The 13,246-nt window shown below is 48.6% G+C and overlaps 1 protein-coding gene across 2 annotated transcripts in view; it reads right to left on the reverse strand.

Annotated features, from left to right (window-relative positions):
- Positions 1–1,083: 1,083 nt before the first annotated feature.
- Positions 1,084–13,246, reverse strand: part of SF3B2 (splicing factor 3b subunit 2) — a 14,067-nt gene continuing 1,904 nt past the window's right edge. For both annotated transcript variants that reach the window (XM_024749039.1, XM_024749038.1), the window contains exons 5-23: positions 13,076–13,246; positions 12,813–12,863; positions 11,561–11,678; positions 10,746–10,846; positions 10,298–10,394; positions 10,041–10,132; positions 9,438–9,653; positions 9,148–9,285; positions 8,764–8,844; positions 8,330–8,557; positions 7,358–7,507; positions 6,627–6,716; positions 6,407–6,514; positions 5,305–5,412; positions 4,875–5,017; positions 4,682–4,783; positions 1,963–2,062; positions 1,672–1,857; positions 1,084–1,333 (exon numbers count right to left, since the gene is read on the reverse strand). The exon at positions 13,076–13,246 is cut by the window's right edge and continues 40 nt beyond it. In XM_024749039.1, the coding sequence (XP_024604807.1) occupies positions 1,262–1,333; positions 1,672–1,857; positions 1,963–2,062; positions 4,682–4,783; positions 4,875–5,017; positions 5,305–5,412; positions 6,407–6,514; positions 6,627–6,716; positions 7,358–7,507; positions 8,330–8,557; positions 8,764–8,844; positions 9,148–9,285; positions 9,438–9,653; positions 10,041–10,132; positions 10,298–10,394; positions 10,746–10,846; positions 11,561–11,678; positions 12,813–12,863; positions 13,076–13,246 (2,352 nt within the window). In that variant the 3' untranslated portion in view covers positions 1,084–1,261. The remainder of the gene's footprint in view (positions 1,334–1,671; positions 1,858–1,962; positions 2,063–4,681; positions 4,784–4,874; positions 5,018–5,304; positions 5,413–6,406; positions 6,515–6,626; positions 6,717–7,357; positions 7,508–8,329; positions 8,558–8,763; positions 8,845–9,147; positions 9,286–9,437; positions 9,654–10,040; positions 10,133–10,297; positions 10,395–10,745; positions 10,847–11,560; positions 11,679–12,812; positions 12,864–13,075) is intronic.

Below are 13,246 nucleotides of genomic sequence, written 5' to 3' on the forward strand. Positions count from 1 at the left end.
CCCAAGCCCGCTTTCCGACCGCCGCCCTGGCCCCCACCCTGCGGCTCCGGGGCTTCTTCGCCGTCACGACCAGCGAAGGGAGCGATGGAGACCCAGCGGCCGGCTGGGCGCCTGTGGGCCGGGCAGTTTCCGCCCCGCTTTTCCCCAGTGTGGGCAAGGGCTCAAGGACCTAGAGTTCAGAAGGCCTTTGGCACGGGTGAATCTGAAGTTAAGCCCTGACCCATCTGAAGCCAACCACCTATTTTCTGCCCCTAATGTCCCCCTCCCACAAAGAACCATCACAGTCCCAAGCCATCTCTACCCTCAATTTCTTCTACTTGGGATGTTTTTCTGCTTCGTCACTTACTAAATTTCTAAAATCCTATTCCTCCCGAGGCCTTACTCAACTGCCTCATCCTCCCTGGAGTCACCCACACTCCCGGCTCCAGAAACCATCTCGAAGCCTCCTGCATGCCGGCACCCCAGATGGTGGACTTGGACCAGCATCAGTGAGTGGTACAGCAGCAGTATGCGACTTCCCTCCCCAGTGCTTGGCAAATGCCTGTTGGAACCATTGGTCCAACGTAGTCTAGCCTGTCAGAAAGACCTCCCAGGACAGGGGGACTAGAACCTGGGAAAGCAGCCCCCGCCCACCAAAACCTGGAGACTTGTTGATGAAACCACCCAGGGGCTCACATGGACTCAGGACAACCTATACAGACTTTGAGCTGTGCTCTCTCCCACGTAAGGACTTGGACTCTTGGCCGCAAGGTCTATTAGGAAGGCCTGACCTGGCCTACTTCCCAAGCCCACTGTACTTCCTCAGCCCAGCCAGGGCGCTAAGCTGGCTATTTTTAGTCCCCAAGGACACACCAGTAAGGTCAAACGAGACCTGGAGGTCCTTCCCCCAGAGCCTTCCTACAAAAGCAGGCAGTGGTAAAACACACAATCTCAGTGTGTAAACAGCTTCATCACCAGTCTCAACTGCAACGTCTGATCCAAGTGGCTGCCCCCGGCCACTGGAGCAACTTCAGGTTGTAGAAAGTGGCTGTTTCCGTTCTTTTGCAGGAGGGGCTAAAACACGATGAAGGAGGATGAGCAGTGTTACATATTCATCTCTTTCCTTGGGAAACAGCTTTATTTACAAAACAGGTCTCAAATAAGAAAATGAAATAACAAGCCCCTGGGAAGAGCAGGAGAGCTGGCTCTTGGGAACCCACATGTGAAGAAGCCCAGGTGTCCAGGCAAAGGGCCGAAAGGAGGGCCAGGTGTGTGAGGGGACCTAAAATTTGAACTCCTTGTATTTCTTGCTGCCCCCACGGCTGTCCTGGGGCTGAGCTTTCCGTTTCTTTTGCTGTAGGAGAGAACGAAACAGGTTACAACAGGTTAAACAACTGGCTGATCCCCAAAACAAAGAGTGGGCAGCCTGACAGAGCCACATACGTCTGTGGAAAAAGTACTCAAACTGGAAGTCTCAGACTTGGATGAGTTCCCTCCCCTCCCTGTGCCTGTTTCATCATCCTTAAAGAGGGCAGCCCACTGGAGGATTCCTAGGTTCCCAACCCCAGGGAAGCTCAGGGCAGCAGGCACTGCGTCCTCCCTCCCTCTCACCACTAGAGGACACCAGCCCACTGAGAAAGGCAGCCCTGGTCCCTGGCGCTCACGAAGCCAGGCTCCTGTGTGCGCGCCCACCTTCTGCTTGGCCGCGTGCTCAGCCACCATGTCACTGAAGTCTTCTTTCTCCACTTGTGCCTGCTGCTCCCGCACGTGCTCCTCATACTTCTGGGTCATGGCCATGGGATCCAGCTCCAGCTCTTCGGGTGCCAGGGCCACTTCTACACCTTGTAGCTCGGGGGCCGGGCCCTTCCGGCTCATAACCTGGAAGAGGAATCAGAGCCTTGTCATCTCCAAAGGGGAAGCTCAGAAGCCCTAGCTCCTGACCCCCTTCCCAGCCCCCAAAAGCGGTATGCTCCAAGTGCTCACCGTGGACATGTCATAGATGTGGGTTGATCCCATCATGGCGCCCCCAACAGTGGCCGTTCTCTTCTCTGGCAACACGGTGAACAGCTGAGGCGTCTCACTTCTGCAAAGGACGAGGGGGTCAAGCCCAAAAAGGAAAGGATAAAAGGGTCTCCAGGAGGGACAGCAAAAGGAGTAAGGGCAGCATCCCCACAGAGCTCCCCAGCGAGGTTCCAAGATACCCAGGGGAAAAATTCTGCCCAAGCTGCCTCTGCAAGTCATGGAGACCCATGGGAGGAAGAAGTGCCACCTGTTTAAAGAATGCTACTCGAAATACAACAGCAAACCTACCAATACCAACCCAGACCATGACTTCATCCCCACCTCTCCCCCTGGAAGAGGTGAAAATCTATTCTCACAAAGCAGCCAGAAGGAAAAACCGAATTCACATCCTGTCACTCCTTTGCTCAAAACCCTTTGAGGCTTCTGATCATTGTTTGAATAAACCCAAACTCTTTACCATGACCTATAGGGTTCATCATCTGGTCCCGTACTTAATCCCTGCTCACTACAGTCTAGCCCCAATACCCTTCTTTCTTTTTCTTCCTCAAAACTTGAGACTTCTGCTTCTGGATAAGGAGTAACAGGGACCAGATTTACCCTCCCACCTGAAACTATCAAAAAATGGGCAAAATATATGGAACAGTGGTTTTCAAGTCACTGGACACGAAGCAACGAAGGACAGTGACTCCTGAGAGACAGGAAACAAATGAAGTGATTCCTTCAATTATCCATCCTACTGCACTGAGAGTTTCCAGGCTACAGAATAAAGAGGGGAACTCCTGTAGAGCCCAGAGGACTCTAGGAGTTGAAAGGATGAAGCTGAAAATGCAGAGAGACTACGGTGACTAGAGATCACAGGACAGAGAAATGGAGAAGAGAAAGCAGCACAGAGACTTGAGAACTCAAGAGACCTACAGAGAATCCCCTCAAGTTCTCAGGTGAGTACTGTGTGGGAGGAGACTACCAAGGCCAGGGAAAGAACCACCCAGAAGCATTAGTTGTATCATACATGCCTGCTCTTCACACGGGACTGGGAATAGTGCCTAGTCCCACTAGCCAGACTGAAAAACCTCCTGATTAACAGGATATTGGATAGAGTATAGGGTCTTGTGCCTCAATAGTGAAGAGGACTGAGCACTGCTTCAGTCCTGCCTAATGAACCTGAAAAGCAAGACCTGAAAGAAACTGTTTCCAAGTACCTTAACTGTAACCTTGAACAAAACTAAAGAAGATTTATAGGACTATGAAAGTATTCTGGACCTGACAAGGTACATTTCACAAAGTCTGGCATCCAATCAAAAATTACCAGACATGCAAAGAAGCATGAAAATACAATCTTCAATGAGGAAAACAATCAATCCACTTAAATCAACCCAGAAGTGGCACAGATGTTAGCATTAGCAGGCAAGTACATTAAAAATGTTATTATAATTGGATTCCGTATGTTCAAAAGTCAAATAAGAGACACAGGAGATATAAAAAGACCCAAATCGCACTTTTAGAGATGAAAACTACACTGGATGGGATTAATGTCAGATTAGAAATAGTGGAAAAAAATATTAGCAAACTTGAAGACACAGGAATAGAAAACTTCTAAAATGAAATAAAAAGAGAAATGAGAAATTTTTTAAATGAACAGAGCATTGGTGAGCTGTAGGTCAACTTCAAGAAATCTAATAGATGTATAATTGGAGTTCCCAAAGGAGAGGAGAAAGAGACGCGAACAGGAAAAAATATTTGGAGAAATAATGGCCAGAATTTTTCCAAAATTAATAAAAACTATAAAGGCACAGATTCCAGATGCTTAACAAACCCCAAGTAAAGAAACAAAAGATGGGACTTCCCTGGCAGTCCAGTGGTTAGGACTTGCCACTTTCACTGCTTTCACTCCTGGCTTTCACCAGGCTGGGGAACTAAGATCCTGCAAGCCATGCAGCATGGCCAGAAAAAGAAGGGAAAAACCCCCCACCAAACCATTTTAACAAAAGAAAGAAATACGAAGAAAACTACCCTACTACGCTGCACTACACTGCACGTCATAATCTGTTCAAAACAGTGATAAAGAGAATCTTAAAAGCAGCCAGAGAAAAACGGCACAAATGCAGAGGAACAAAGGAAGGATGATGACAGATTTCCTGTCAGAAATGATGCAAGAAAGAAGACACTGAATCAACATCTTTAAAGTAATGAAAGAAAAAAAATCACTGTCAACCTAGAATCCTGTATCTTTCAAAAAGGAAGGCTACTACATGGTTATTATTTTTGTTTAAATGGTCAATTATCTTTTAGAGAGATTTAAAGAATAAGAATTGTCTATTATCATTTCCAGTGTTCTTTTACTCTTACAGTTCTTTCTGCCCCAGCTCTCAGCCCAAATACCCCTTCCTCCATAAGCCTTCCCAAAGGCCTCCCCACCACCCAAATCCCTCTACATCCTATTACTCAGTTTCCTTTGCTACTCGTCTTATCCACATCTGAAATTATCTTGTTCTCTGATCACTTGTTTACCTCCCCTGACTTTTTCACTGCAGATGTCCCAGTGCCTAGAGCAGTGCCTGGCACAGAGCTAGTGTTCAATAATTGTTTAAAAAGAAAAAGGGGGGCGGGGCGGGAGAAAAAGTCAGCCAGCCCACCTAGAGGCTGAAAATCCTCCCCTCTCAGCCCTCCCTGGTTCCCTCACCCATCCATCGCCTCCTCAATCTTCTTCTTCCTCAGTTCAATGAGTTCAGGGGTCTCCATTCCAGCTGGCACTGATGAGAACCCTCCAGGAGTGATGAGGCCACTGTGAAGAGAGGAACAAGCTCTGGAGTAAAGACAAGGCCCCCAAAGACAGACATACCACTTCAGAGAGGCAGACTCTCTGCTTCCCCCACCTGTCTGCAGGGGTAATGAAGCCCGTCTCATCTGGCTTATCTTCATCACTTTCTTCCTCTTCCTCTTCTTCTGAAGACTCTTCATCAGATGGCTCCAGCTCCCCCCAAGGGGTCCGATCAATCTCTTCTTCCTCAGTCTTGGTCTGAAAGACATCACTCATTCATTCAACAAATGTTTACTATATACCTATTATGTGTCAAGCGGTTGTAAACAGAGGGATATGAGAGTAAACAAACAGACAATAATCACTACCGACAAAGAGCTCATATGCTAGTGGGGAGCTTGCATTACATCTCAGGAAAACATATGTCCCTTTTTCAGACTTTGAAACTTCAGAACACACAGCTCTCTGCTAATGAAGCTATAAACCAACTATCTCTGAACTTCATAACCTTAACTAAGACCAAGCTTGCCAGCCATGGCCCATACCTGAAATTCAGCAGCATTGGTTCCAAACACATCCCCATAGAGGGGTTTCCCGGTCTCATCTACTGGGGGTTTGCCCCAGCCACCAGCATGGTACCCAAAGGAACAGCTCTGCAAGACAGGAAAAGCAAGTCAGTTCCACTCCTATGCTCCAAAAGAAACACTGAAGCCCTAAAGAAAAGTCATGCTCCAAAGTACAGAACTAACACCTGGGAACTCTGGAGATTATGATTTCAGAGAAGAATTAAATCTTATAAAGTGTTACAAAGCAAAAGTAGTAAACAATAAAAATCTGGAGGTAATAGGATGGGGAGATGGGAGCAGAAAGCATGCTAATAATTTCAGCCTTTGTGGCAGAGTCCATGCTATCTGAAACTGAAACAGACACTTTAAAAAACATGACTCCAACGTCTTACTGATTTTTCCTAACTTTGGTAAGCTTTTAGAATCTATTACTCTTAAGGGACAGAATTTTTTATCTGAAGTTTAACAATTACTTCTTTTTCACTTTAATAAATCTTTCCTTAAAAAATAAAAATAAGTTCAGTGCCATTCCTGAGATAAAATTATATCTGTCTATCTCTCTGATAATATCAGAGAGATTATCTGGAAACACATTCACCAGATATTAAATTTGGTTATTTCTGAGTGGTGAAATGTGGGTGATGTGTCTTCATCTTTATACTTGTCAATTCTGATTGACCACTTTATGACAAGCATCTCAGATTCTTTTTTAAAACAAAAACCATTACTCCTTTAAAAAAAAAAAAAAAAAAAGGACACATGGTAGAATGAGAAAAGGGAAAAGAAAATCATCCTCTAGTTAAAAAGAAGAGCCAGGGCTTCCCTGGTGGCGCAGTGGTTGAGAGTCCCCCTGCCGATGCAGGGGACACGGGTTCGTGCCCCGGTCCGGGAAGATCCCACATGCCGTGGAGTGGCTGGGCCCGTGAGCCATGGCCGCTGAGCCTGCGCGTCCAGAGCCTGTGCTCCGCAACGGGAGAGGCCACAACAGTGAGAGGCCCGCGTACCCCAAAAAAAAAAAAAAAAAAAAAAAAAAAAAAAAAATGTAGAGACAGCTAAGAATGAAAGAAAGGACAGTACTCACCTCGGGGATAGGAGAGTTCAGCCCAGGGATTTTCAGGTTGGGGTACGACGGGGGTGGTCCATATCGCTGCATGGCAATCAGCCATGGGGGAGGGACCTTGTGGGCATTCTGCAGGAAAAAGAGGACAGGATACCATCTGCCCAACCCTATCCCCTTGTCTCTCTCCTGCCCCAATTCCCAACCCCTTCTCTGCTTTCCCAGTCAGATAACTGGCACTCACTGGTCCTACTGGCATCCCCAAGGAAATCCTCAGCTCATCAGACAGATCTCCTGGCTTCTTCTCCTTCAGTCGTGTCTCAAACTCCTTCCCCTGAGGAAAAAGCCAAGCATGCTGTATTGTGGACACCAGACACACGCTGGGAGGTCAATTGCAAGAGGACATGAGAACAAAGACGAGATGTCCCAATCCACATCAGACACAAAGTCCCACTGAGGGCTACCCAGTTCCCACTCTGATTCTCATCACTTCTTTCCCTGGCTAGAGTAGGGAAAGGAATAAAGGCCAGGAAGTAGGGAGAAAGGCAAGACTCCCAGTGCAGTCACTAACCCACTATGAGAACGTGGCCAAATCTAAGGACAGGCTTTCTCATCTGCTAAATGAGGACGTTCGAGAAGATGATCTCCAAGGTCCTTCCACTTCAAAAACTGCACGGTATCATGGTGATTAATTATTTCAAGCATCAGAAAAAAAATACTTTTCTCCTACCCTCAATACTAAACGTTTCCTAAAAGCATCTGCCCTTGGCCCCTCTGTTCCTGAACCACCCACAATAAACAATGATCACCTCAAAGACATAGTCTGCATCTCTCTTTCAGAAAACTACCTCATTCCAAACTCTAAGGCTGAAGGGAGGGGCCCCGTACCCGCTTCCAGCTTCCAAACCCCTTTTGACCAAGAGTTACACAGCCATGACCAAAGGCCCAGCCTTGCCTCCCCGCCCCCTCCCGGACCTCGTAGTACAGGTCCCCGTGGATGGTCAGCTTTGGCTTGGTCTGCCACTTGAAGAAGGCGTCATGCAGTTTCTGGTAGTCAATGTCGATCTTCCCCATCTTGGGCCGAACCTTCTCGCGCATTTTTGACTTCATGGTTTTCTGTTCTTCCTGTGGGGCATGGCAGAAGACACACCATAAAAGGTATTCACCAAGTTCAACTCTTGGTAGGTCTAAATCCCCACTCCCAAAAGAGACAGAGGGAAACCTCATCTGGCTCATTCCGAAAGTCACCAAAATCCTTCCTGCTCAAGCCCCTCAAAATTACATGATCCACGCTGAACAAAATAGATGTAACATATGAAATCAGCCTCAGCTATCTAGGTCAAGTATTTTTTAAGCCATCTGATCAAGAGACTGAGCTCATCAGTTGCCTCTGCAGAGAGCTAGGTGACTAGAATCTAACTGGGAGGCAGTTTTCACCATGTGCTTTGGTACCTCCTTAATTTCTGCACTACACGCAACTATTACCTAATGAGAGTATTTAATTAAAAATTTTAAATTCAAGAAGTTACACAACCACCATACATTTCTAGCCACAAGTGCATCAGGTTCACACAGGGGGCAGAGAACTACAGACACAGCAACCTGCAGAGGGAGGAGTCACCGTGTACAAATGAGAGAGTTGGCAAAGTGCAGGCAGGGGGACAAGGAGACAAAGGGGCAAACCGAACCGCACAGAACCGGAAGTCTTAGCGGGGGCAAGACAGTGAGCTCTGAGCATACAGGTGAGGTCTGCCTTTCGTGAGATGTCCTTCCCCTCCTGCCCTCCCTGCCATGTGTGACACGCAGTGCTGACTTCTAAACTGAAGAATAAATAATCAGACAGTTAATGTGTAGGTGGGTTTTGGGAGCCAGCTGCAATTTTGAAGCCGGTTGCTGCTAAGGACGTGGATCCCCCAGGGCAGATCTGAACCCCAGCCAGGCCCTCACCTTCTCCTGCAGGGCCTCCCGCATCTCCTGGATGCCTGTGCGTTTGATGAAGTCAGGTAGCTCGAAGGGGGGCTTCTCAATGCCTCGTTTGCCCTGCAGGTACTTGCGCTTAAAACACCAGTGGCGAGGCACGGGCACAGAATTCCGAGTGGCCTTGAGGTGAACCAAGAGCTTGGGGTCCTGCGCAGTCACGTCATGCATCTCCACAACGTCGGGCCGAGCCACAAGCTGGAAAACACAGCAGCATCCCTCTGGAAAGCCTGAACTTCTCAGATCTAAAGCTTGCTTGCTTGCTTGCCTCAAAGGGCCCATCCCGGGCCTCCTTCAAAGCCCTCCTCCCCACCCCGAGAGCAAACCCCCTGAGAGGTTCCGGGAGCTCCTCGTGTGCTCTCCCAGCTGGGCTCCAGGCCCTGATGGAGCGTCTCAGCTCTCACCTGCTTGAGTTCAGCCACAGTGAAGCGATTCATTCGGCGCAGCTTCTTCTTGGACAGCTTGGGGGCTTCTGGCTTCTTTTCCTAGAACAGGACATTTTTTCTTTTTCTTGGCCTCACTGCACGGCTTGCGGGATCTTACTTCCCCAACCTGGGATTGAACCCGTGCCCCCTGCAGTGGAAGTGTGGAGTCCTAACCACTGGACCACCAGGGAAGTCCCAGAACAATCATCTCTTGTGAGCAGGACTCTTAGGTGTGAATCAGACCGCCCAGCTTACCCTGAAACTAAAGCCACCAAAGGACTTCTCCCCTGCAAGAGTTCCCCATGGTCCCTCGCTGGATGCATCTCAGCTACTCGTCCCCAGACAGGAGAGCGTGGGCCTCACCTGCTCGTCATCACTGCTATCATCATCGCTGTCCTTGTGCTCCTCCTCAAAGCCCTTCTTCTTGGGGGCTGCAGAGTTCTCCAGTTTGTCAAGTTTCTCTGGCTCCTTCTCCTTCTCCTTCTTCACGTCATCAGTGAGCTGAGGAGGCAGACAGCATGGAAACCCCAGCCCTGGGCCCCTCCCCGGTTCCTGAACCTGGCACTGAAGAGGTGCCCTCCTCACCTCGTCCTGCCCCATCCCTGCCCCTACTCTGCTAGCTCTGCCCCTTCCGAGGGCGCTCCTCCTTGTACCTTGAAAGCCTCAAAAATCCTCTTGAAGAAGATGAAGTTGGGCTCATAAATTTCAGGCTCTTCAGTCACGTACTCAATTTCCACATCAGCCGCTGGGGAGTCAGAGCCACGGGAGCGGCCTGACTCTTTGTCTCGGTCCCCAGAGCTCTCAGATGATGCCCCCCGCACCCGCTGGGGCTTTTTCTTCTTCTTTCGGTTCCGACGCTTCCGGTTTTTCTGCCAAAACATGGAAAACCAAGTGGGTCAGGGAATCCAAGCACCATGCTTGCCTCCCAACCGCCAATCTCACCCAATTTCCCCAAGTGACTGAGAAAAGAGGCCTTGAAGTCAGACCACAAAGTTCTGCCCCTCTCAAGCTGTGTGCCTCTCAGTACATTACTGCATCTCTCAGAACCTCAGTTATTTCAGCTCTAAAATGGAGGCAGGCATCACACTCAGAACTCAAAGGATTTAGCCAATTGAATAAAAAATACCTGTAAGATGCTTTGGACAAAGAACTGGCAAGAGACAGCAGCTACTGCTTATTGAACACTTAGAATAGGGGTTATTTTAGGGCCCAAACCCTCTCTCTGACATCCCTTCCAGATCCAGCTCCATCCATACCTCTTTTTTAGATATGGACACTGTGTCCTCCTCAGTCTCTGACGCCGAGTGGCCCAGGGACGAGCGAGTATCTGTCTCCATTTCCTCTTCGTCTGTAAGGGAGGAAGGAGGCCATCAGTCTCTTCACGGTAACCCCTCTTTACCAAGAGCCAGTTTCTCTCTCAAATCCTCCTCGGGGGAGGGAAGAGGGAAGCAAACTTGGCTTCAGCTCTGCAGGCTCTGTCCCTGCAGCCCTTGGGACACGGTGACACACTCACCCTGCTGAGAGTTCATTTCTTCCTGGCGGCTCTCCTTTAGCTGAAGGATCTTTTCCAAAGCCTGGGGGATCTTGGGGCCCACAGAGGGGTCATCCATCTGCCAGAGACAACCCAGGCAGAGGGGATGATCACAGTGCCCTTTTTCCTCCGACTCCTACCTCTTGTACTCGAAAGCCTGCTGGCCAGGTGTTGGGAACAGCAGATAGGGGACAACACCAACTGAATTCAACCATCCCTCAAAGTGAAGCCCAGAGCCCTACCCCAGAAACGTCTCCCAGACCCTACTTCCTGCCCTACCTAAGTATGTTTTAAGTAAATATGGCTCCCCCCACCCAACCCCACCCCCAGAAGTTCTCCCATCTTCTCTGGAATCCTTCTCAAAAAATCTAGAAACAGTCCCCTTCTAAAACACACTCTCCTGTCCCTAGGAGGAAATCAGCAATCTCACCTCTCTGTTCTCATCTCCAGGAGGTGGTGGGGGACCACGAGGCCGAGGAACAGGGGCCCCCATAGGCAGGACAGTGGGAGTGGGACCCACTGGAGCAGCCACTGAGAGGAGAAAAAACAAAATCTCAAGTCAGAAAAGACAAATCACACATTTTAAAAATTACCTTCCTTGGGGCTTCCCTGGCGGCTCAGTGGTTGGGAATCCGCCTGCCAATGCAGGGGACATGGGTTCGAGTCCTGGTCCAGGAAGATCCCACGTGCCGCAGAGCAAGTAAGCCTGTGTGCCACAACTACTGAGCCTGTGCCCTAGAGCCCGCAAACCACAACTACTAAGCCCACGTGCCACAACTACTGAAGCCCACATGCCTAGAGCCCGTGCTCCACAACAAAGAGAAGCCAACGTAATGAGAAGCCCGCGCACCGCAAAGAAGAGTAGCCCCCACTCGCCGCAACTAGAGAAAGCCCGTGCACAGCAATGAAGGCCCAATGCAGCCAAAAATAAAATAAATAAAATAAATAAATTTTTTTAAAAAGAATGATTTGAAAAAAAAATCAAAACATAAAAATTACCTTCCTTGCTTCAAAGTCAGGGTAATGGTTACCCTTGGGAGAGGGGGTGGCTAGAAGGGTGCAGGGCTTCTAGAGTGCTGGTAGCTTTGGTTCTTGGTCTAAGTGCTAGTTGTATGGATGTATTCAGTTTGTGAAAATTCACTGAACTGTACGCTTACAATATGTGCACCTTTTTATGTGATATATACTTAAGTTAGAAATTGTCATCATCTTCCTTGCCCTTCCCTTCCATTTCCACGGTCTTACCTCGAGGACCCAGAGGAGTGCGAACACCAATTTGGCCCATGTCTTGTGGGGGCCGAGGGACTGGCGTGCCCATCTTGGCAATCTCCTGCTGCCGTTCCTGCTCCAGTAACACAGCTGCCTATGAGAGGGAAGTAGGAGTTGGAGACACTGCTTTGGAAATCCACTGGGCAGGCAGCACCTGGCAAATGCAGCCTTTCAGCCAGGAAACTGGCCCAAGGAGAACTCATGAATCAGGTACCACCCGTGTCCTGACATCTTCGCCACACCCACACTTTCAGGCTATTGATCCAAGTGAAGGAGCCCTCTCACCACAAAAGAAAACCCCTGGAAATTACACCAATAAAAACCCTGAGAAACTTCTGGTTCCTAACAGAGAATTTAATACTTAATAAACACTACCTTCTGTTTTTTAACAAGACTTTTCTTCCCCAAGAGATTAAGTTATTTCTAAGGAACACTGAATTCTTTTCTTGTACCTACCCCTCAAGATCTAGCACAATCTAGGCAAAGACAGTACTCTGTAAATATTTCCATATTTGTTGCTGTTAATGTTTATTTTCTAATACTCCTGAGTAACGTATGGGGTAACAACTGATATAATGCATCTCTGTGGCTGAATGTCTTATGTATCATTCCCTAACTCAGAGCCATCACGTTTAAACAAAATCTGATACAAACAACTAAATTAGCCCAGAGTTCTCTCCAATGTACCTCAAATGATATCATGTAAGACTAGCAGGGGTCAGGAAACCTTTTCTGTAATGGGCCAGTCAGTAAATATTTTAGCCTTTTCAGACTTTCTGTACAGACTCTGTTGTGTATTCTCCGTTTGTTTTTTGTTGTGTTTTTTTAAACGATCCTTCAAAAATATAAAGACCATTCTCACATCACAGGCCATACAAAAACAGGCTGTACTCCACAGTTTACCAACCCTTGGGCTACATGAAAGAGACAATTATTTAGGAGATACTGGAACTTAGATGAGGATGAGATAACCTCCACGGAAAACTTTTTTTTTTTTTTTTTTTTTTTTTGTGGCCATACCATGCGGCTTGCAGGATCTTAGTTCCCTCACCAGGGATCGAACCCAGGCCCCCAGCAGTGGAAGCGCAGAGTCCTAACCACTGGACCGCCAGGGAATTCCCTCCATGGAGAACTTGAATGGTACTCCTCGTTTTAGACACTAAGCACTAGAAGTGACAGACAACGAATTGGACCCTGAGGTCAAAGGTTAGGATGAGGGAGGCATTACCCGCTTCTGCTGCTCCAAAAGTTCATGTTCCTTCAGTGAATGATCTCCCTGCTTAAAAAAGAAAACAAGCTCATACCGGCACCAATACCCCACAGGCCAGTCCGCCACAACTCTGCTTCCTGGCGTCCTCTTCCAGCCTAGGGCCCAAGTCTTTGGTTCAGACCTTCCCAGAAGCCTTGGCCCCAGGATCCGGCTCTCTCTGAGGCTCCACTCCCCTTTCGGGACCCTGATGAGATCCAGGCTCAGGCCGCCACCTGCCCTACCTGCTTGGCACGCTCCTCCTGCTGCATCAGCAACGCCGCCTGCTGCTGCGCCAGCTTTAGCCGCTCTTCCTCTGACAGCGACACGGGCTCGCCCACCCGGAGAGGAGGAGGGGGCCCCAGGTTTGGTGGGCGGGGTCCAACTGCCATAGGAAAGCCAAGGCCAAGGCCGGG

This window comes from Neophocaena asiaeorientalis, unplaced genomic scaffold (assembly GCF_003031525.2).
Source record: "Neophocaena asiaeorientalis asiaeorientalis breed wild unplaced genomic scaffold, Neophocaena_asiaeorientalis_V1.1 scaffold43, whole genome shotgun sequence".
In the NCBI taxonomy this organism is placed as follows: Eukaryota; Metazoa; Chordata; class Mammalia; order Artiodactyla; family Phocoenidae; genus Neophocaena; species Neophocaena asiaeorientalis.